The 23,778-nt window shown below is 43.8% G+C and overlaps 1 protein-coding gene across 18 annotated transcripts in view; it reads right to left on the reverse strand.

The window, feature by feature from the left end:
• AFDN (afadin, adherens junction formation factor) overlaps positions 1-23,778 on the reverse strand; it is a 2,152,715-nt gene that overhangs the window by 1,361,191 nt on the left and 767,746 nt on the right. For all 18 annotated transcript variants that reach the window (XM_086927064.1, XM_086927054.1, XM_086927053.1 and 15 more), the window contains one exon: positions 1,089-1,150. In XM_086927064.1, coding sequence (XP_086783190.1) covers positions 1,089-1,150 — 62 coding nt within the window. The remainder of the gene's footprint in view (positions 1-1,088; positions 1,151-23,778) is intronic.

Consider the following 23,778-nt stretch of genomic DNA (forward strand, 5'->3'; position numbering starts at 1 on the left):
GCTATCTACTGCCAATGTCTCCTAAACACATAGGATGGGAAGACTAGATACAAACGTTAACCAATCCTGGTTCAGGAGCTTGTTTTTTAAGCCTGCCACATTCCAACACGAAGACACTAATTTGATTTAGATATCCTGTAATTATGTAAAGTCAAGTTGTCCCGCACATATGTAGCATGCTGAGGATTGTGCATTTCTTCGAGTGGTTCCTCCGCTACACCCCTTCGAAAACTTGGGGACTTCTCATCGACTACGATAATCTGGGTGGCATTTATATTCAGAATAAAAAGAAACCCAGTGGTGCTCCAAGAATAAACCGAAAGGGGAATTCACTCAGCAAGTTGTGATTCGAGTCATTCCATCCCTTTAAACGTTCTCATAGGGGAGAAACGATCCGATGAGGTGATAATCATCAATCTAAGTCTTCATCAAATGATACTGATTTTTCTCTTGCCACTAGTTCTCGGCAAATAATCACCTGACTTATAAAATAAAGCCCAAAGAAACAACTGTGATCATTACCATTCCGATCAAGTGTTTCATATAATTTTCAGAAAACTATTTGAGGAGAATGTCAAGAAAATAACGTTTGAACCTTATACTCTAAAACAATTAAAGATTTGGCAAAATAACGAAAAGGGAAGGGTGCCTAGGGTAGACAAATAGACCATTTAAAACACAATGGATGAAAGTAGAAGAGAGGAAATAGGCATTCTATAAATATATGGACAAGCAGTCGAAGCAACCATTGTAAGTATTAATTTCAACTACAATTATAAGTACATCATTATACATTTTGGAAAACAAGATAGTGCAAACAATGCTTGCACCTATCGACAAAGGAGTATCATTATCGCTGCAAAAAGACAGTGAAGGGGTGTAGATTTACTTGCTGATTTTGTACCTGTGAGTCACAGCCCTCACACAAATACAATATATTACAGATGTCCCCACCTTTTGATGTATACATTTCAATACATACAAGAATGCTCCAAATAGTCTTTAGAAAAAAAGACGGTAGCAACATGACTAATACATACGCTATGTGGCACACTATAGAAACAGACCCCAACGGTCTATGTACTTACAGCTTTCCTTGAACTCAATTCTTGCGGGTAGTATTAATTCGGGACCAGCAGAATCCTGGGGCCTGCAGACAGAGAGCAGATATTCAACAAATCAGATTACATAACCACACACATTCCCGTTGTCCAGTCTTCCAAAGATCCAAGATATTTGCTTTCAGATCATGATACAACAGTACCCACTAAAAACATACGTTTTTGCTGCAGTTAGTCATCGAAAGATGAAACCTTGTTAGTGTTGATTGTCAACGCTTGCACATGCAATTGTGAAAAAGCCTACCGCATCTCTCTAAGAGCACTCCAAACCATGAATATCGCTTAGGGAGTTTATACAGAGGACACAGCACGTGTGCTCCGTTTCTGCATTATTGATGCTGTTAGATTCAGTAATCGAGTAGGTATGCACGTCTCCAATGCGTCTCAAATAACAATCATTAGTAACAAGTGTGGTTGCAGAGGAAAAAAAATCTCACTGCAAACTACTTCTCCTATACCAAGAGTAATGTGAATCCAGGAATACTGCACGGCATCAAAGGATGCAGGATTCAGGTTTAAAATAACACAGGCAGTCCAGTAAATGACCATCATGTCTCTGGTCAAAAGACATTGGAGATGTTGAGAATTCCTCCTGTAATGACTGTGTATTCCATGCATTTGTAATTTTCATCGTTCCTCTTTGCACAGCACCTCAACACTAAACCTGCCTGATCGTAGACTGACAGTAACAGGGCACCCTGGTGAAACCTGATCACTAGGATATTTCTTTGCAGGTACACACGGCTCAGACAGGTCTCCTATTTACAACATTTCCAAAGAACCAATAACAATCGAACTATAAACTCAACCGTGAATCCATCAAAAGGTGTCTGGAGCTGTTTTGGTACATGTGTGAAAGAAACAGGACAGAAATTGGACTTAGAAACCCTTAATAAAAAAAAAATTATGTCATTGATGTAACATTTTGCTGCAAGTTTTTCGCTTGGCACTATAGTGCCTGGTACGTGGTGAAAAGACAAGAAAGTTACTTTTCACAAGAGTTTTGCATTTCAATGCCTGTAATAAACATGGGCAAGAACGAATACATCGGTATCAAGCGTACAACCTTAACAGCCTCAATTTTACAACATATTTGTCTGAGAACACATTCGAAAATATAGTCATACCTATATCATCAATGACTAGGAATTTAGGGCCTATTATTGGGTTACATAGCAGTAGCTGCTTTTGCAGAGCGACAGGTTTATAGAACATGAAACGTGTGCTGTGATGAAACCAGTCACAGTGACAAAAATACATTCGGTAGATTCAAAAGAATCCTCACTCATGCATAATATAAAGGTATAACAGGCTTTACATATCCTAGACAATGGCTGCAAATCCAGAGATAGGGGACTGCAGCGGACAGAAGATCTCCATTGGCATTAAGAACATGACTATATTTCAACTCCTTTCATGAAGTTGACACGTAATGCAAAACAGTTTTAAAAAAATGAACATCAGGGGACCATGCAATTGTTTTCTTTACGATGCCTTCAGTCCACATTCAGAAAGTGGGAGATGTCCCCTCTTGGAATGCAATAACATCTCCTTTGAGACTCCTTTATTCAAGCTTTGCAGCTGCAAGTGGAGTCGTAAATGAGAGCTAGACCACATTGCAAGCAGCTAGGAATAGGGAAACCGTCTTCCCTTAATTCAGAATGAACTGTAATGGTTATAGGAGTGATATATTTAGAGACATGTTGTTCTAAGAACCTGCAACAGCTTCTAGAATTCACAATCTCCACCGCTAAGGCCACCTAACACAGTTCCATCAGTAACAACAGGGAAAATGAACTCTTCAAAAGTGGCGGAATCTAATGGGAGGGAAGTTCTTGGCTAGCCATAACGGGACGCCTGCTGATTGTGTGTGTGTGTGTGTGTGTGCGTTGGGGGGGGGGGGGGGGGGGGGGGCAATTACTCACAACTGATTGATCCACAGAGCCCTTAATAGGTAGAGGGGCTCCAACACGCACCTCACTTCATAAGCGCTTTGATTTCCTCATGGCACAGAACGCCTGCCGCTAGTCTGGGGGACTCAATTCCTCACAATTCATTGGCCCAAAGTCAGAGCCCTGAGCAGGAGAATGAGGGGCAGTATTGAGCACCATACTTCATAAGCACTTAGACTTCCCCGCGGTGTGAGACGTGCCCAGGCGAAGACGGGGCCAACAAGAGCAGGCCGGTCTGTGCCCGTCTGAGGGCTAACAAGGGTGGGCCCTGTCTCTAATTTGATTTTTCATCAGTGTGGTTCATTGCAGAGGTTGTGCGGAAGTCAAATAAGGGTAAGCGTAAAACTGGACTGTGTTCGGTCCCTGAGGTGACCCAGGAGTAAACCATACAGTTCCTATTCAATTATTTCATTTCTGACCTCTGCAGTGGGTGCCCTCTCTGAAGAGATTAATACAGTTGAGGAGTAGCTTGGCATTAGGGGTATAACTGGTGTTCCTATGGTCATATTTACAGACGCCCAATTGCAAATCAAGGGATTTTTGCTTGGGACCGCCTATATTACGTAATGACCCCACTTACCAAAAGATGGCACACCAAGCCTGGTGGATTTTGCCGACATTCATCATTCTCAGTGAATAATCCTATCTCCACAGCTCCAGTTAGTAAAAAGAAAAAGAAAGATAACAAAGAGTACTAAAAAAAGGGACAGTTGGATGAATAGGAATGTGGGGCTAGTGAAGAATAACTAACAAATTACTTATCTTCTGCAATGCTTTCTCTGGTAAAGACCAGATCTAGCGGAAGATTCCTTACCTTTGAAATTTCCAGGCGTCAGACTGTATCCGAAAGATTTTTCCTTAAGCGGCAATCGGCTCAGCACGGCGTAACCCGTGCTGTAATTGACATCCATGTCACCTATACAGACACCACCTCAGCACACAGTAGCCAGTTACTTTTCACGACTTTCCACACGAGGAGTGCGGAGCCATAAAGTGCATTAACACTGGTGTGTTCAAATTTGGGCCCTGAAAAGAGTTATCCCTAACCATAGATTTCTGTCCGCAGAACAGGGAGGCTGGATGGATCGGTAAGGAATCTGCAGCTAGATCTTGCCTCTACCAGATAAAGCATTACTGAAGGTAAGTAACTTGCTCATCCGATAGAGACATCTAGCTGCAGATTCCTTACCTTTGAATAGATGCACCAGCAATACCATCCCCGGTGGTGGGCTGAGGACCAATTCTAAACATAAAAGTCCTGCAGAACCGAACGGGCGAAATGCCCATCTCTGCAGACCTGATTGTCCAGACAGTTTGGTAAATGCGTGCAGGGACACCCAAGATGCTGCTTGGCAGATTTCGATGACTTGGACTCCACAGGCTAACGCAGTTGTAGCAGTGGTAGCCCTGGTGGAATAAACCCTTAAGCCCCCAGTGGGCTGCTTCTTAGCTAGTATGTAGCAGATTTTACTATAGAGAAAGACCCAGTGCCAAATGATCAGTCTCTGGCTACAACATACCCCACGAACAGTTTGTCGTCCATCCGGAACTCTTGTGTGCGGTCAAGATACAAAGACAAGCTTATTTTGGGGACAGACGGTGGAATTGCTCCTCCTCGTTTGAGCGAGGAGGAGGAGCTTAGAAAGTGGGTAAGGTGATGGATTGACCCACATGGAATTGTATTATCAAATTTGACAGGAAAGGCGATCTAGTGCAAAGTACAATTGTTCTAGAAAAACAGACTGGAAGGAAGGCTTGGATGATAAAGCCTACAGCTCACTCAGCCTCCAGGTAGATGTTCTTGCCACTAGAAAGACTGTCTTGATGATGAGCAGCCAAAGGGGACAATTATGAAGAGGGTTGAAAGGAGCATACATTAAGAAAGTGAGAACCAAATGAGGGTCCCACTGAGGCATAATGAAAGGAGAGGGTTGAAACAGATTTACAAAACCTTAAGAACCCTATTCACAACATGGCACTTAAACAAAAAGGGTTTGTCAGGGTGCCGCAAAAAAAAAGCAGACAGACCAAAAAGGTAACCCATTTAGAGTGCCCAGAGCAGAGCCCTGCTGGGCAAGGGTAAGAATAAAAAAAAGGACGGCAGAAAGAGGGTCATTAGACTATTCGGCACAATAAAATATAAAATCTGTTCAGCCAGAAGGCGTATACAGTCTTGGTGGCGAGACGCTTGGCTGCCAGAATAACACTGCAGACTTTGGAAGGAAGGTCGAAAGGTATCAAGTGTTTGCCGCTCAATCTCTATTCAAGACGACGTTGAGTTGACAGGTTCGGATGGAGGATCCTCCCCTATGGCTGCAACAGAAGATCCTCCTGAAGGGGCAGCCTCATCAGAGGAATGAAACTCATGCTGAGAAGCTCTGGATACAAGACTCTTAATGCCCAGTCCGGAGGCATAGGGATGACTTAGGCCCATTTTTCCCTGATCTTCTAGAGAACTCGGTACAGGAGTGGTATGGACGGAAAGGCATACAGGAGACCTGAGCTCTACTCGAGATGAAAAGCGTCTCAGAGCAAGAGCCAGCTTGGAAACTCCAGCAGGCAAAAGTGCTGACACTGTGCATTATCTGCAGAGGCAAACACATCTAACCAAGGCTCTCTTCACAGCTGAAAAAGCCCTCCGGATGGAGATGCAAATTGTGATCCGCTAGACACCAACAGCTGAGTTTATCAACTCTGGCCTTCAGAGAACCTGCCAGGTGTTGAAACACCCGGGATTTGCCTTGCTGCTCCAGCCATTTCCAGAGACACAGGGCTTCTCTGGCAAAGGGCCCACTCCTCCCCGTTTGTTGCAGTACCACATTAGGAGGGGGTGTTGTCTGTGAACACTTGTATCAGTCCGCCCTTGATGGAGGGCAGAAAGACTTTCAATGCCAGTCGCATTGCTCAGAGCTCGAGCAGGTTTATGTGGAGTCAGGATTCCACCTGAGACCAGAGTCCTCTGATCTCCACTTCTCGCAGAGGGCCGCCCCATCCCTTGAGTGATGCATCAATCAGTACTGTGAAATCTGGTTGGGGAAGGGAGAGATTTTGGCCTCTGACCCAATTGCAGTTCGTTAACCACCACTGCAGGTCTTTTGCAGTTCCCTCTGGGATCTGGACCATGTCGGGAGAGATTCCCCTGGTGCTGCGCCCACTGGAACTTCAGGTCCCACTGCACAGCTCGCATATGCCATCTTGTATGTTTCACGAATAGGATGCAGGTGACCATGAGGCCCAGCAGTCTAAGAGTCATTCTCAACGAAATCCAAGATAGGGGCTGAAACATTGGTATCATAGCCTGAATATCCTGGACTCGCTGCTTGGGAAGTTAAGCCTGAAACTGAACTGTGTCAAGAACAGATCTGATGAAAGGGAGCGTCTGAGAGGAAGCCATTTGTGACTTCAGCATGTTGATAGTGAACACCAGAAAATGCAGATGGTTCTCCGTAGTCTGTAGGTGGGAGACAACAGCCTGGGGTGATTCTGCCTTTTGCAGCCAGTCGGCAAGATAGGGTAAGACTTCCACCTCAGATCTGCCCAGATGAGCTGCGACCACCAACATCCCTTTGTACACCTGAGGGGTACTGGTAAGGCCAAAAGGAGCACGATGAATTTAAATTGACAGTGGCCTACTGTAAACCGAAGGTAACGCCGATCGGAAGGCAGGACAGAAATATGAAAATAGGTGTCCTGCAAGTTCCACGCTACCATCCAGTCTCCTGGGACCACGGCAGACAAAACCGAGCCTAAGTGAGCATCCTGAACTTATTCTTGAGGAAACGGTTGAGGGTTCTCAGATCTAAGATAGGGCAAAGCCTTGTGTTATTTTTGGGACTCAGAAAGTAGTGGGAATAGCAACCACAACCTACTTCTGACACCAGAACCCTCTCTATGGTTCCCTTGGCAAAGAGTGCCGCAGACTCCTCGGATGCTGGTTTTCACCCTAGACATTAGCCTAAGCTTCCTCTGGTGCTAGTCACTCCTCTAGTTATGCCTCTCCTGGGGCTCTCGAAGACTCTCCAGTTATGAATGAAGCATATGAGCCATCCCTACGGGCAATTCTATAGCTATCACCTCCCGAGGCAGCCTCCGTTTGCCACGAGGTACCGACGGAAAGTGCAGGGCCTCCTTCCCTGAGCTGCCTGTCAGGTTGAGGTGAGGCATACTATCCTACTATTGAGGATACCCCTAGTATTACCTGATTTAACGTCACAGGAATACTGGTTTTGTATTATTTTTTCTATTCACACTGTGTATATTAGTAGCAGCAAACTCAATTGTCTATTCTTTTTGGTCCTGAAGAAAGCCACCAATACAGGATACTGATCATATGGCTGAAACATGTCGACCTTGTACCAATAGTAGTTTTAAATCTATGCTACTTATTTGCATTGCTTCTTAATCCTGTCAGGGAGAGCACATGAATACAATCGTGGTTGTGCATCAACCTAGGCAGTGTTAACATTCACTTTACATATATTATTTTATCACATTATTCCTTTTTGCGCTGCACCCTCGCTACACCTTCAGGCTCATATATGGGATTTTAGCATCCTTTCCCCATATTTACACATTAATGAAAACATCTCTGAGCTCCTTCATCTACAGTGAAGAAGTCGTAGCTCCCAGTAGGACTAGGTTTTCCTACTGGTAAGGAGGAACCCATATGATGAAGCATGTCACCCATGGGTGAGTGAGGGTTCTAGTCCTTAAAGGATAAATTCCCCCTTATCATTATTATTTCTCTTTATTTACAAAATTTTTGTCTAGTGAGAGAGTTTGGATACAGACCACTTTTTTCTGCCTAGCAAAGGCCTATAGTGCGTCGATTAGACCCAAGGAGATACCATGTTGTTTAATTCTATAGCTGGTACCGGCTCAGCGGGGTGAGGCACAGCAGTATTATGCACAAGTCAGAGCAGACAATATGGCAATTGAGCAGTCTATAGCTGAGGTCGCTGGCAAAGTGACTGCTCTTTCTACAGAAATGGCAGAATTACAGCAACGAGTTGCTGATGCAGAAGAAGATGGAATGGTCACTGTTAATTCAATTAGGAATCATGTTCAGGAGCTGGTTCAGACTAAAACTGAGGACTTGGAGAATGGCCGGAGGAGGAACAATCTGTGGGTGTTCGGAATAACGGAAGGGAGACTATCACCAGCAGTTTAAAGTGCAGCTGTTTGGAAAGGCTTTCCATGAGTGGGACATGGATTCACAGATCCACAGGTCACATAATCTGCCTATAAATCGAGACCGCAATAAGATCTCCTCTAATTCCACTAGGTGCATCCTCGCTCATTCTTAGTATACATATGCAATTTTTTGTTGAGGTCGGCAATTTCAATGAAAGCTCACCCAGCTTCACCTGTGGTAGTAGATGCTATGTCAATCTTTGTCCGCTCAGATCTCTGTAAGACTACGATGGACAGATGATGGAAACTACCCCAACAAATTGAATTTGAAGGCGGTTGGGGCATGGGTTATATTACAGGAGTCAGCTAGGCTTAAGGAAAAGCCATAAAGGGCAGACCCAGATATGTTTAACAGAAGAACAGCATGCTGTCGATCAGAGAAGGGGGACATGGCAGCCGAGTACTGAGAGGCTGCAGGCTTACCAGGAGAGGAATGTTTCGAGTGGTATGTGTCCCTGCTGCCCCCAACCTGAAGCCCATACCTCGCAAAAAGTTTGATGCCCCTCCAATCTTCATGCCATCGGGCTGGATACCCTCTGCAACTATTGCAGCAGCTTCTTCTCCCGATGCATTCCCAGCACAGGGATTCCACATTGGGAGGTAGCCACGTGAGAGCTTCAGTGAAGCATGGGACTCTAGCGCAGGCTGGCAGCGGCAGTGCTAGCACAAGTCGGCGCATAAACCGGAAAACTTCCCTGTCCACTGTAGCGGCATGTACAGAGACATGCAGCAGCTCCCAGCTTCTAGGGAGTAGTGGGAGAGCAGGAGGGATTGGGAAGCTGCAGAGGAAGATCAGTGGGCTCGAGGCCCCATTCATATGTATAAGAGTGATCAAACTGTTGCACACCTGGACTACAGGGGCTTCTAGGCTAAGTCCTGTGCCAAAATGTACTTCTATATTCTAGAAGAATGCAGTGAAGGGGCAACAATGTATGTTTGGTGGAGTTGTAGGGGTCGGAGCCTCTGTTTCCAAATTAGCAAAGTCACCTAGTAAGAGTTCTGGTGGAAGGGGTAGAAAGGTGCCCGCCCCTCAGATTAAGATAACCCCCTAGCTCAAATCTTTTTTAAATTTACGACCTTACTGGCGCCACAGAGCATAGAGGGGGAGGGCTCTGAAGAGGAAATGAGTAGACAGGGTTTGAAAATGGAGACACCCACTATTGATGTTGTTGCTGTCCCCGATGTCTCTCTCAGTATAATCAGGCCCCCTGAAGCGGAAAGAAGGCCAGAAGAGAATGTAGATCTTCGCAGTTAAATTAATAAAATCATGCTGGATACGAGGTGTAGGGAAAGGTGGCATACCAGATGCATGAGAAAGTGAGTATAGGGAGCTGGCTGGTTCGCTACTGGGATGGAAGATCCAGGAATACCATTAAGGAACTAGTCGTTAATCCCCGGGGAGCTGTCTCAAACAAGGTTAAGGAAATGCAGGGACACCTGGTTTACTTATTTTCTACACTGCATACAGAAGAGCTCTTTCTAGACACGGATAGGCTTAGGGAGTGGTTGGGGGGAATTGACCTCCCTGGGCCCACAGTGGAGGGTAAAGAGTGTTTGGAGGCACAGATTATTCAGGCGGAAATAAGGGAGCACCTGTTGAGTATTAAGAACGGAAATGTGGCAAGTTCCGATGCCATCCCCTCATTGCTTTATAAGCTTCTTAGGGAGGAGAGTGCACCAGTGTGGGAGACACAGTTTAATTCAGTATATCAGGGGAATGCGCAGATCCCAGACTCGTGGAAGGAAGCTACGAATGTATGGATTTTAAAGCATAACAAGCATTTTGGCCATGAGATTGGCTAAGCTTGTCCCCCAGCTAATACATCCAGATCAGTAGGGCATTGTGCCAAAGCGGAAAATTCATGAGCTTACTATGCAGCTAAATGGATCTATAGACTTAGCCACTGCACGCTTGTTGCCCTTCGCAGTAGTCACAATAAATGCTGCTAAGGTATTCAACCAAATATGTAGGGCTTACTTGTGGGAGGTTTTGGGAAGATTGGGTTTCAGTTCCTGTTTTATTCTAAGGGTCCAGAAGTTATATGAGTATTCATTGGCCAAAATCTTGTTTAATGGATCACCAACCAGGAGATTTGGTATACACAGAGGCACTCGGCAAAGCTGCCCCTGACTCCTAGCCTGTTTGATATTTGCTCCTCCTATTTTAGCAATAAGATCGCTCTATATGCAGATGATCTGGTTATCAATACATCAGACCCTGTTCAGGCTATCCCTAGGGTGGAAAGGCTGGCAAAGGAATTTGGGGCTTTATCTGGATATTTAGTGTACATTTCCAAGTTGGAGGTTATGTGTTGCAATGTAGTAGATTAGACTGGGGAGGCACAGGGGTGATTAAGTACCTGGGCATTGTTTATCATCAAACTCCTGGAGGCAATAACGCAGCACAATTTAGAAAGGGTGGCGAAGGAGGTGGCTGTATTATTCACTAAATGGAAGAATTTGATGGTCTATGAGCAAATGAACGTAATTAAGATGTTGATTGTCCCCAAGCTTACATGATCTTGTTAGTTGCTTTCCCCTTACATTTCCAAGATCAGTTATAGATAAGATACAGGGGAAAATAACCAGCTTCATATGGGCTTCAGGTGGGGCAAGACTAGCATGGAAAAGGTTGAGGCGCAGGCATGAGAAGGGTGACCTAGCTCTGCCGGATCTGAATCTGTATTGCATGGCCTTTCAGTTGAAAAACTGTAGGATGCTTTTGGGTAAGCCAGACAGCTCAACCTGGGGGGTGATTCTGGCAGAGATGATTAGGGAATAGGGATCCTCTGGGTTCCTACATTGGTTTGCTGCCCTGAAATGTTTTTAAAAAATACAGCTAAAGGTTTTAAAGACTGCACTGAGCATATGGCTTAGAGTCAGGGTTTTAGGGATATTGGCTTCTATTCTGACTTTGCACCTGTTTGGGATTTTCCGGGTACCTCAGAGTTTCTGAGGGATGGGTTGAGCCTTCCACTATGGAGGCCAGAGATAGGTAACTGGGAGGAGCTGTTAGCAGTGAATGAGGTTCTACCATGGGAAGTTTTAAGCACTAGGACTGGGGGCTCCTCATCAAGCTTCAAATATCTGCAGTGGTCTTCTTGGATCGCAAGCGTTTATCAGGAGATGGGATCGCCTGGGAAGTTGAGTAAATTTTACTGGATGTGAAACCTAAAAGTAAGACGGTTGCCGTCTGGTATCGGAAGATTTTGGATGCAGAGGATAGGACAATGGTGGCACCATACTCAGTATGGGAAGGAAACACCCAGGAGACTAAGTTACAACTTGTTTGCCAAACCTCCTTGAAGTTGTTGTACTCTGTGGTTAAGCCAGACAATCTTAAGTGAAACCACTTTTTCACCAGCAACAGATCATACTGGACCACTAAAAAGATTGCAACGTTTGCTCAGGAGCCGACCCCCAGATGTAGAAGGTGTGATCTTTTAAAACATAATGATGAACATGTTATTATCACTTGTTCTGGGAACAATGGGTTTTGGGAGGATGTGGAGAATGTTGTAAAGGATATCTTGGGAGTCAATATCAAGCAAAGACTTGTGTCAGTTAGAATAGGAGTGGATATGGTTTTACGTAGTATATTGAGCAGAGTACAGAGGGGCCTGTTCTATCTTGTGTTGTTAGCTAGGAGAGAGATCTGTAAGAGCTAGACTGATGTATCTTCCCGTGCAACAGACTGGCTCAAAGGGGTACACTGGGCTTGCCATTTGGACCCACAGGGTAAGCCTGGCTGGGCAAATAAGATATGGTCCGATATTTCTAGGTGGAGTAGTATGTTGGTTAGGGAATGGACAGCACAAGCGGTCCTATGATTACACAGTGGTGCTGCTCTGGCTTGGTCGGTGCAGTGGGGGCCAATGAAAATGAAGCAGGCGGAAAGCAATTGTCTAGTAGCGTGAGTTTGAAGGAGCTATGGTGATATGAGGACAAATAAAAAAGGAAAAAAAGAGAACAGGATGCTACATTGGCCCTCAGCATTCTCAAGGGAAGGGACAATGAAGTGATCTAAACCTGGATTACTGTAGTGCTAATATCTTATTATGGACATTGCATACCTAAAGCAAATTTATAATTAGTCTAGGTTCGCACTCTCTAGATTGGGTTGTTCTATTTTTCTATGCTTCAAAGGACAGCATTTGAGGATGGCGGGTATCAAGGGGGCACCGGGTGGCCATCTTTTGGGGCTGTCTCAACCATCAACAGCCTGAGGGTGCAGAATATTCCCTTCGTTAGAGACAGGGGGAGGGCTTCTGCAGCAGGTTGGGGGTGGTCATGGGTGGGGTTCTTTACTGAGATATACAGAACAAATTCTTGCAACTGGCAGGGTGGGAGTTCAAAAGAGGTGAAATAAGTCAGATTAATCAGAGTTTGCAATTTGAGTTGACACTATTCGGGGTGCGCACATAGATGTTTCCTGTGTGGAATGCTTTTGTTGGGGATGGAAATTATGCAACGATGTTTAGATTAAAGTGCATGTGGTTGGAATGTATCCAGTCTTAATTCCTCCAGAAAACGACAGCTGGTATGGAAGGAGATAAAAATGCATAGCCCGTATATAATATCATTAACAGTGACACATATAGCTTACAAAGATCATTTACTCAAAACAGCTTGGCTACAATGTTGTTGACAGTACGTCGCAAACTGGCCCCATCGAAGGAGCAGCCATATTGGCAGCAAGCAATTTAGAATTTAAGGTTTTGAATACTACTTCAGATGCCAGGGGCTATTGGGCAATTGCTCAGCTAGTTGTATGTGTTTGTATTTATATAGCGCCTTCTACCGAGAGGTCTCGTAGCGCTGTATTCATACCGCTGTGGAACCCTTCCTGGCTTTCCTGTGAGATGTCCACTCCTGGGCACCCCCAAGGGGAAGCCAGGCATCCAAGCGCTGCTGGGGCCGTTGTGGAGATTAAGCAAGTTATTGCCCAGAGTCACAGAGTGGGACCCATGATTAGACTAGGCACCGAGGCGGGAATTATCAGGTCCGGGGAGATTGAGTCCAAGAGCCGCCGAGGCGGGAATTGAACCCTGGTCCGGGGCCAGACCTCTGCATCAGGGTCTGCCACTCTAACCATTGAGCCACGCTTCTCCACTTGTAGGCTATGCTGTTTATGAGCCAAATGTAGATGACCCCGAGACGTTGAACACACTTTGTATGGATCTATTAGAATTGCCTTGTGAGATAATATTAATATGCAACTTTAATTGTGTGATTGACTATACTACAGATTCAACTAATCCCTGGGTCTCTTCTCTTATGACCAAGACCAGGGCATCCATCCTGGAGCTTTCTTGGCTGCATGGGCTTATAGATGTTTGGAGGGCATTATATTCTACTATACCAGGTTGTACATTCTACTCACCTCCACACAGATACTATTCTAGGATTGACATGATTTTTATTAAAAAGGGGCTCCCATCGAAACGTGGAAATGAAGGTCTGTCCAAGGTTACATCTGATAATCCATATTACTGCTAATACATTTATCGGGGGATGGGGGAATCAGTTTGTTTCCTTGTCATCTTCTTACTAACCCTGACTATTGCAAGGTTATTTCAAGCTCTCTTACGGAATTTCTGGGTATAAATACAGGTACTGCTTTTCTGCTGGTAGTGTGCGACGCAAAGAAAGCTTATAATACAGTTATCACAATGCAGTTCATTTTTATGCAAAACAAAGACATACAAAATCGTGTCAGACAGCTTGGCTAGGCAATATTGCAGTTGGAAATATCTCACACATTAGTTATTAGGTCTGGGAGTCCTGATGAGCTAGCCCTTCATGTCCAACTCACCAATAAACTGTCCCAGTTGGGTCAAAACGTTAGGGAGAAGGTGGCACTTAGTTACTCCAAAAATAAGGCACTCAAATATGAATATGGGGAATGGGTCAGCAGAGTTATGCCCATCATATATCAGTTAGAAAGGCTAGGTGTATGATCCAGAATATAAAAGGCAGTGGCGGATCTGTTCATACTCTTTCCCCAAGCTATTGCAGAGCAGTTTTCTTCTTTCTACCGGGAATTGTATAGTCAAACCTAAAACTTATGTATGTCGGGGCTTATCGCTTATGTTAAGGGTAGCAGGTTGCCATGCTTAGTGGAATCTCATGCATTTACATTTCAGGCAGATATTGCTGTTGGGGAATTAGAAGCTGCTCTTGCAGCTCTGCCCCCAGGTAAGGCTACAGGAGAGGACTCAATTGTGCTGGAATTCTATAAAACATTCAAGGGTATTATAATTCCCCCACTCTTAAGGGCAAAGCAGTGTATGGATGAGTATGGAAAAGTACCTGCCACCTGGAATAGGACTAATCACGGTATTTGGAAAGAAGGGTAAACCACCTCAAGAGATAGGTTTGTGCCGACCCATCCCTCTGATCAATGCTGATGCAAAGATTTTTTCTGTGGCTTTAGCCATATGGTTTGCCCTCTTATCAGACTTAGTTTCTAAAAGCACCATGGTTTTATTCTAGGTAGATATACCAACAGCCACAACATGGTAATCGCCGCTTTTGATGTAGCAGAGAGAATGGAGAAAAAGTTTGCCATGATCTTATTAGATGCTGAGAAGGCTTTTGATCGTGTGGCCTGGGACTGTTTGCGGGGCCTTTGGGCTTCATGATCGACTTTGTAAATGGGTACAGTCCTTGTATAGGTCTCCCTTAGCCAACCTTGTTTATGCCGGGATAGCTTCATCGCCTTTTAAGACCCACCTTGGCACTCACCAGGGGTGCCCGATCTCCCCCCCTCTAATTGCTCCTTATTTGGAGCCGAACTTGCTATTACTGCAGAGGAAGAAAATAAGTTACTTACCTGTAACTGTAGTTCTCCCGTATTAGTATCTTTCATAGATTCACCTGCGACTCACTCCCCTCCTCTAAAAGCTCTCTCATTACTTTTCGGACTATATTTGTTCCCACTTGTGCTAAAAAATCTGAGGGAACTTGTCACTGTAGGGAAGGTTCTAGAGGGTAAGGTCGCCTGATTGGTTGGTGTCCTTTTTTTTAATAAAAGGTCATAGATAGGCTATTAAACTCATGGTCTAGTGCCATTGTAGCCTATGCTCCTAATATGATTGCTTTGATATACTGTGGGACTCCCACAACCGACAATGGGGAATGATTCAAGCATGTGAATCTATGAAAGATCCAATATTGGAGAATGTTGGGATTTGGCCTACGATTTCTGGAGACTGTGAAGTTAAAGTCAGCGCATATGCTGATGATGTGGCTATCCACTCTTCCAAATCATCAGCTGCCATGAAATGTATAATTAAGAAGGCCAAGAGATTCAGTACGGTTTCTGGTTACAAACTGAACGTACCTAAAAGTCAATTGCTGTTGAATTTTATGCCAGCTATCCCAATTTCTTTGGTAGTAACCACAGCCACCTATTTAAATTAAGTGCGCAAGTTGATAAGATTCTTAATTTAAACTATGAACCCCTGTTCCAGTCAGTTACCTCTGAATTACGGTTCCAGAATACGTTTCCGATAAGCATTATCTGCAGTTGTAATATTATAAAAATGAATGTCCTTCTCAAGTTTTTATAGTTGTTCTGGGCAATCCTACTTAGGGTTCCAAAGTTGTTTTTTTAAGAGATTGGAAGATACCATAAGTAGCTGTATTAGGGCTATAAGCAGACTAGGCATGCAATAAGCTTATTAAAACTGCAGCTTCCAGATTTCAAGCTATGTTTTCAGGCAGCATTTGCTGTCCGTCTGTGCAATCTGCTTACCCTAGCAGACCCGGATTGATCTGTCTTGGGTTACCACTCGGCATTAGGGTTTAAATGTAGGCTCTTTATTTTTTGCTTTACAGAGTAACAGACCCTTACTACTATAATTTGATAAGGCTTAAGTTTGTCAGGGATACAGAAGACATCTAGTGGGAAATGTGTGCCAAATACGTCACTATGGGGCCAGGCGTTTCCAGGGGTCTTTCACGATCGCATTAGTTAGGCTTGGTCAAGATTAGGAGTGGAGAGGGTTGGGCAGCTATTTGATGTGAATAGATTTTTCTCGTTTGCTGGGCTACAAGCGCCTTTTAATCTCAGTCATCTTTATTTCTTTAAATACTTGCAGTAAAGGGACTATTTCCACTCTAGATGTAAGGCTCTAATTGATCTGGAAGGCTCTGACATTATGTCAATTATGCTTAAAGTTAGTCGACAATCTTTGATTAGTATGATTTATCAAGGGTTTTGTCAGTATATGACTGATGGCAGCCTTTTTCGCAGCTAAAGGGAACAACTGCTCTCTTGTGAGGTGTTACCAACAGAAATACAGAAGGCCTTGGAGCGTGTGGAGGTCTCAGTGAACTCTGTAAATCTGAAATTGCAGCAATTCAATACCATTTGTATGCTTTATTACACACCGGAGAAATTCATAAGGTGGGGCACGAATCCTAATGCTGATGAAGCTAGCGGTCCTAAGTGCGGTTGTCAAGCAGCCAACATTCTCCATATGTTTTGTGCATGCCCCGCTCTTAAGGAGTTTTGGGAAGGGGTGACTCAATCACTGCATGTTTAGGTTATGAAGTTCAGTTTACCCACATGGAAATAATGCTAGGATATAGAATGGAATATGATACTGGGCAAAGACAGCTTTTGTCTAAACTTGTTGTTTCTGCCAGACTATGTTTGGCTAGATCTTGGGTGTCAGCAGTTCCCTTCCGAGCTACCGAATGGTGGACAGTCATCCTGCAAATACACAACTCCGAACAGGCTTTCGCTAGAGCAAACGGCGCTCGCTCAAAAAAACTCTGAAAGAACATGGATGGGGTACAACTGGGATCTACATATTATCCAGGGCGGCTTCTTCATTTGAGCGAAGGAGGGTCACCCCATAAACAAAAGCCCCAGGCCAGAGCTGAAAAATAAAATAGTGATAACATTTATTTATTACCATTTTATTTTGAGCAACCGACTCATCCACAACTAAGCCTCAGGACTGGGCGGGCCATTGCTGGTTGGCCATTGCTGTTGAGTGGCAGCTGGGAGCTTTATCCTCTTGGGTTTAAAAAGCGCATGTCTCTTTGGCTGGCCGCCTTGCGAACAGCCAGCAAGGCATTCACACTCAACACTTTAAACCTCTCTAACCCAGCTGTATTTAGGCAGGTGGTTAGAGAAAGCAAAGGCCTCCAGTGCTCTTCTGAAAGCTGATAGAGGGTGCTCCCACCAATCCTAGCGCTGCTCTCGAGAGCAGCACCAGGATTGGCTTGGGAGTCGGGAGCCTGCCTACCTCGACATGGATCGAGGAGGACGTCATGCTAGTGGAAAATATAAGTGCCTTCTATTTTATGTGCTCACCACCCTTAGAACATGCCAGCCGCCACTGAGATTATATAGTAATACTAGTAAGTTCCTTGTAGACTTAACAATTCTTTCTTTTCTGTATTATGGTACCTGGGTGGCCTCTTTTTGTCTGATTTATGAGTTGTTTATATCATGCTTTCTTATATTATTTGCACCCTATTGTTGGTCAAGGGGGCTGTGACCCCTAGCATTTCTTTCCCTCTGTAGTACTGGATATATGATCGGATTCATTCTGACTCAATTTAAAAATTTAAAATAAAGATTTTATATTTACCTCAACGTTTCTGGCCCCCATTCAACAGGATTTTAAAATTAGGTGTAGTGGGTTTAGTGAAGACAATCCGATATGTTTGGTGTTAAGTCAGGAGTTCAAAAGGCCTGACGTTTGACACTTGGACAACTTGACTGAAATATTTTATTTCCAGTTAAACATCTTATTGCTACCATTAAGGTGGAGGTAAAGAGTTGTCTCTCAGATGTTACCCCAAGTACTGAAATTCTAAATGCCCTTCACAGGTATTTGTACGACATTATGTAATAGTCTAACTAGCCTGAGCTCACACATCACTACTTCCCTTTGTAGATGGTTTGAGGAGGAGTGTTCTAGAGCAAATACAGCACTGTGTAGGGAATTAACAAAGGTTCCAAGTGATAGGGATGGTGTAAGCATTTGTCGGCTAAGGAATAAAATGGCAATGTCGTAGAGAAAGCAATACCTAGGAGAGGAGGTATGGGAGAGGTAGCCAATGCCAGTAGGCTTGATGAAAGAAAATGTTTTGGGGATTTAGCTAACAGCCATTCTTCACACCCTCTGAGAGGAATGTAATTTGTTCACACATCACACCCAATAATTGGGAAAAACACTTTGAAGCTCAATATAATCCAGTAAATAAACCTGCCGTTGTAAATGCAATCAGCTATATGGAGGATTACTCTGTCATCTTTTTTAAACTGGAAGAAGTGGGAGAGTCAGTAACCTGGGTACAAATAACAACCCCCTGGGGCCTGATAGTGGTCCCACCAGATTCATATTAAATGGCTCCAGTGTTACAGGCCAGCATTTTAAGCCAGATCTCAATTAATTTTCGACGGAAGGTATTCCTTCCTCTTAGTCTCAGTCGATCATCATCCCAGTTTTTAAAAGGTGGAATAAGAGTGACCCATGTTACAGACCAATTTCTTTACTGGACTCTACAATGAAAGTAATAGGACAAGTGGTTTTACTGAAGCTTTTAGGGTGGGCAGAGGATAATAACGTCATCTCTGATTAACAATATGGCTTTCGGGCTGGCAGGGGTACACTGGATCAGTGCTAGAATCTCCATCTCCTTATAAGCAAATATTCTACCGCTAAGCAAAGAAGTTTACATTTTGCTGTCATGGACCTTACATCTGAATTTGATAAGGTGAGCAGAGATAAGTTGTGTTCCTTAAAGGCTTCAATGGGGCGCGGGGGGGGGGGCTCAAGAAATTAATCTAAACAGAGATACCAACAAATGTAAAGTAAGATATGGCTCTGAAGGCAAATGTACAGAACGTTTCCGCAATATTCTAACAATTTGGGGGAGGAATTGTGTAAGGGGGCTAAGGGTCTTCAATACGTTGGAAAAAGACAAATTCCGTCCCTTCTTTAAGAGGATGACGCCATTCTGATTGGTCAAACTACCCTTGCTTTTAAGAACCTTATCAAATCTTTTGTAACCTTTATGGATTCCTTGGACCTTTCTAACAACTTCAGTAAATCTCGCACAATGGTTATTAGTCCAAGGTAAACTAAGATAAGGTATTTAATTATTCAAGGCCAGGAATGAACGAGCGTACAAACTTATTCTTATTATGGGGTCCAATTTGATAAAAGAGAGGCTCTGCACCATGTTTGGAAACTAAAACAACTCCTGTTAAAGTCTATTTCAGTCATTTCAAATTTTGCCTAAGGGTAGGTAGTAGGCCATGACAAATTCAAAGGTATATAGGGCTAAATGTGTTTCAGCAGTGACCGATCATTCCAATATTTGGGGGAAAGTGGATCCCATAGATCTACAATATGTTGAAGATAACTTTGCTAGACATCTGTGTCTGCTCCACGGAGTACTCCAGCTATTTTGGCGCGAGGAGCTTGGACTTGGGGAGATCTCTGATTTTATTGCCTTCCGTCTTTTACTCAAATGGCTTGCGCGCTGGATTAAACCAGATCTTACATTAAACAGGGATAAACGGAGGCTAGAAGGTACTCTTAAGATTAAATGGTTACACTATGTTAAGACTACCTTCTACGCCCTAGGTTGACCTGGACTTTTTGACAATCCGGATTCCATAAGTAAGGAGGATATAAAATGAACAAACTACATTTTATGAATTTTGTTGGTTCAGGCGCAACACTCAAGGGAATTGGTGAAGTCTTATGTGTGGAATCATGTTATGATTAAAAGTAATCAGTATATAGAACCATAATTGACATAGGTGACTAATGAAAATTACCAATGTTTATGAACCAGGTTTATTTAGGCTCAGGGCACGAGTACGGACCGCCGTACTCGCAGTGACAGCCACTTTCTAGGCGGTCTGACTGTCTGATCATGACCGTGGCGGTAGAACTGCCACAAGACAGCCTCCACTGCCAGGATCCTGGATCCCACAGGAATAGGAGGCGGTGCCGATGCCAGCACAGTCGGCCCAATCACAACCTGCCTTTCCACCAACCTTGTCATGGTGGAGACCCCACTATGCAAAGGTTGGTGGAAAGGCAGAAAGGAGGCACCAAACAGGGCCCCAGGGCAATTTTGCCCATTGGGCAAAGTGCATGCTCTCTGCTTGCACTGTTGTGAGTGCACTGTGTGCCATGCATAACATGGTGCATGGCACACAGTGTACCAATGTGAAAGTGGCTGTGCCATTGCAGCGGCATATGCTTCAGGCTCTACATGAACAGAAGCATGCCACGGCCGTGGCACAGCTACCGCAAAACTGCCTACCCAGTGGTAAAATGATAATACAGCAGGTCAGGATGCCTTGGGTTTGGCGGCGTTCTCCCGACCTGCGCAACGGGGGTCCGGATTGTGGACCGCCAAAGTCGTGATCAGCTCCTTAGTCTTATTCACCAATTTTCAGCCACACCGGCTGGATATAATCTTGTGAACAAATTGTGCTCTTGTGGCTGTGATCAATTTTCACAAAAGATACACTTTATCTTTTTCTGTATTATGTCTTTTGCAACAAACTAATTTTACTAAAAGTAAACTAAAAGCTATGAATTTTGTACTAAATACTAAAAGGTATGAATTTTGTACAGACATGACCGGCTCTATTATATCCGCAACCCTTACCATCAGCTCCTTTTTACGTGGGGAAATTACAGTGAGAACAATGATGTGATTTTATTCCTTTTAGAGGTTATCATTTCTAAAAAAATTTAATTGATTATATAAAATGTTTGGGTACTTTAATTTTGTAAATTGCTAAATGATTAATATGGATGATTATGTTTGGATTTCTTTGAGTTTTAAAATAGTATGATAATTGTACTTTTATGGTTTATGTTAACCGAAAAAGATTTGACTTATGAATTTTAATGTGTACGCTGCTAGTCATATATGTGATGGGAACTTGTAATGCACCTTTAGCACACTGCAAGAAAGATTTTTTCAGGCTTCTCTACCGTAAAACCCTTTAGTACTTCAAGCCCTCAAAATCAGCAATTATTTACATGCAAGTAAAATTACCATAGCATTTCTTAATGGATCTAAGGGGGGCATTTTATCTTAATTGTTTGCAAATCCCAAACACTAATGCTCTTTCTTGTATTAACCTAGAGTATTCAAAGGGAATCACCCAGGTAAATTATGGCAAAACAAACGAGCAAGAGCAGGCATCCATCTTATCCTTATCCAAGTGGCATGAAGCAAACGCAGCCATCAGGACACGCCCTCCCCCAGGCGGCAAGGCACCTTCTAGGAGGACACAGGAAACACACCTTCAATTACCGCTCATTACCTGAACCAATTAACCAATTGAGCTCAGTATATATACCCCCAGCCTTCCCATCAGTTTCCATCGACGGGGAGACCGGGAGGACGCCTAAGGGAAAGCTGCTGGAAGCACTGAAGATAGACAGTAAGAGTATGCATGATGCGGTATGTGCCATATGTGTGTGTAAGGGTGCTACACTCTGCTGGGAGGCCACAATATTTGTAGTTCTACTTTGTGAGTCCTTTTTAACAAACCAACAGGTTCTAAATCAGGATGTTGGAATCTTTACCACACGATTGTGTTTTTACTTCTTGTTTTCAGAAAGTCTCAGTAGGTCCTTCCACCTCTGCCCTCCCATGGAACAAGTAGCCTAGATTATAGGGTAAGGTCAAAAAACAGTCTTTTCTTTGGTTTGCAAGGATACACGTGTACATGTCACGTGTCTCATATAGACCGAACCACTTGCGCAATAGGTATGGCGCTGCATGAATGGTACAGTATACTTGTTGTATTCATACTCACACTTTGGTGTGTATGCTTCTTTTCCTTTTAGTTTCTTTTTTCTACAGAGTCACTCATTAGGTTACTACACCAAGAGGGGTACTTGTAATTCACAACCCCTTCACACATTAGTAGCAGGTCCATTTTTCTGACACTAGGTGCCGGGAAGTTGACCTCTAGGTAATAACCTCCCCTTTGGTCCTGAAGAATGCTGCGTACCCTTCGGGGACAGTTTAGCAGAAACATGTCGACACTTTAGAACACGGTGAGGGGAGATTAATGTCCCATATCACCGACCACTTCTTTTAACTACCATACCTTTGATCACTGAATAAACGTAGGATATAGAACAGGGTAATGGTTTTTAATACACTTTTTCACTCCCCCCACGTCCATCACTTAGTTTTAGAAGTGCATCCCTGTCTCCAGGTGTATGCCCGCCCTCTATCAAACCAAGTTTTTGGAGGGCGACGACAGCTGATGATGAAGCATGACACTGGGCGGTGTGTGAGGCCAGTCTAAATTTTTATGAGATGCCCCAATTGGCAACACATCTCCCCCTAACTCTGTAGATACCTTTAGGAAGACAATCTAGGGGCAGTCTTCTTTTGTGGATTCATCAATCAAATCATTATTATGGTCTCTTCATGGTGGAATTCAAGCTGCTTTTGTAGTGTAGTTCCTATTTTCCCAATAGGCTCTGCGCATTGGAATAACAAACGATAGTGTAGACGTAGGACTGAGGTCGACTAGGTATCTATTGAATATGTTAAACTTAATTTAGGTTTGCCAGCTAGCTCAGAGGTCACTAGAAACGTTCTCGAATGAACAGGGAGGAGTGAACTTCCCTGTTAGGAAAGAAGGGATTCAGCCTCGGACAACCGCCTAAACATGACAACTTTGCTCCCCCAGAATAAGGAGTATATCTCCAGAGTCGTGTGAAAACAATAGATAGCTATTTCACTCAGTCAATTGTGCATACTTAGTTTCACCAGAGTGCAGAGAAATAGAGAGACGGGCGTTTTCAATAAAAAGTGATATTTTATTGAGCAGTCTTCTTTCTCATGCAAGAGAAATGAATTGCCACAATTGCAATACTTGTTATAAAGTAAAGTGCTTACAGTAAAAGAAGTATTATGAAATACTGTAAAAGCATTGATATGGTTTCTGAGCCATATGATACTTAAAGGGATAAAATATATACAGTTACATACAATGATAATAGTTTGACTAAACGTACTCAACTGGTGCTTCTAAATACGCCTACCCCGATGTACCCAACCTAAGCCTAGTACGTGGGAAGGAGTAAATGAGTTGCAGTTTAAGTTAAGTTAGTTTTTGCCAAGATTCTGACTCAAGAATTCCCTAGGGATCTAATCAGCTCTGTACCTTGGTTTTTAGAGTGGAGGAGGTCTTGTATCTTGCTCTCAGGACTGGATCTCCCGGCAACCCGCAGGGGTGACTGGAAACACCGGAGCTGGATTTTCTCGGCAGGAGAAAAATACAGCGTCTTTCTCAGTGCGTCAAGTGGGAGGGACGGCTTTCCTTCGGCACTCGCATCAGCTGGGCTTCGGATAAGTAGATAGCCGCTCTGCTCCACACCACCGCGTGTTGCTTAAGGCAAACGTTGGTATATTTATACCTGGAAGGTGCCTTGTTTGACGTAAGGTTGGACATAAGACGTCAATAAAAAGATGTCACTAGGGAC

This window comes from Lissotriton vulgaris, chromosome 6 (assembly GCF_964263255.1).
Source record: "Lissotriton vulgaris chromosome 6, aLisVul1.2, whole genome shotgun sequence".
Lineage (NCBI taxonomy): Eukaryota > Metazoa > Chordata > Amphibia > Caudata > Salamandridae > Lissotriton > Lissotriton vulgaris.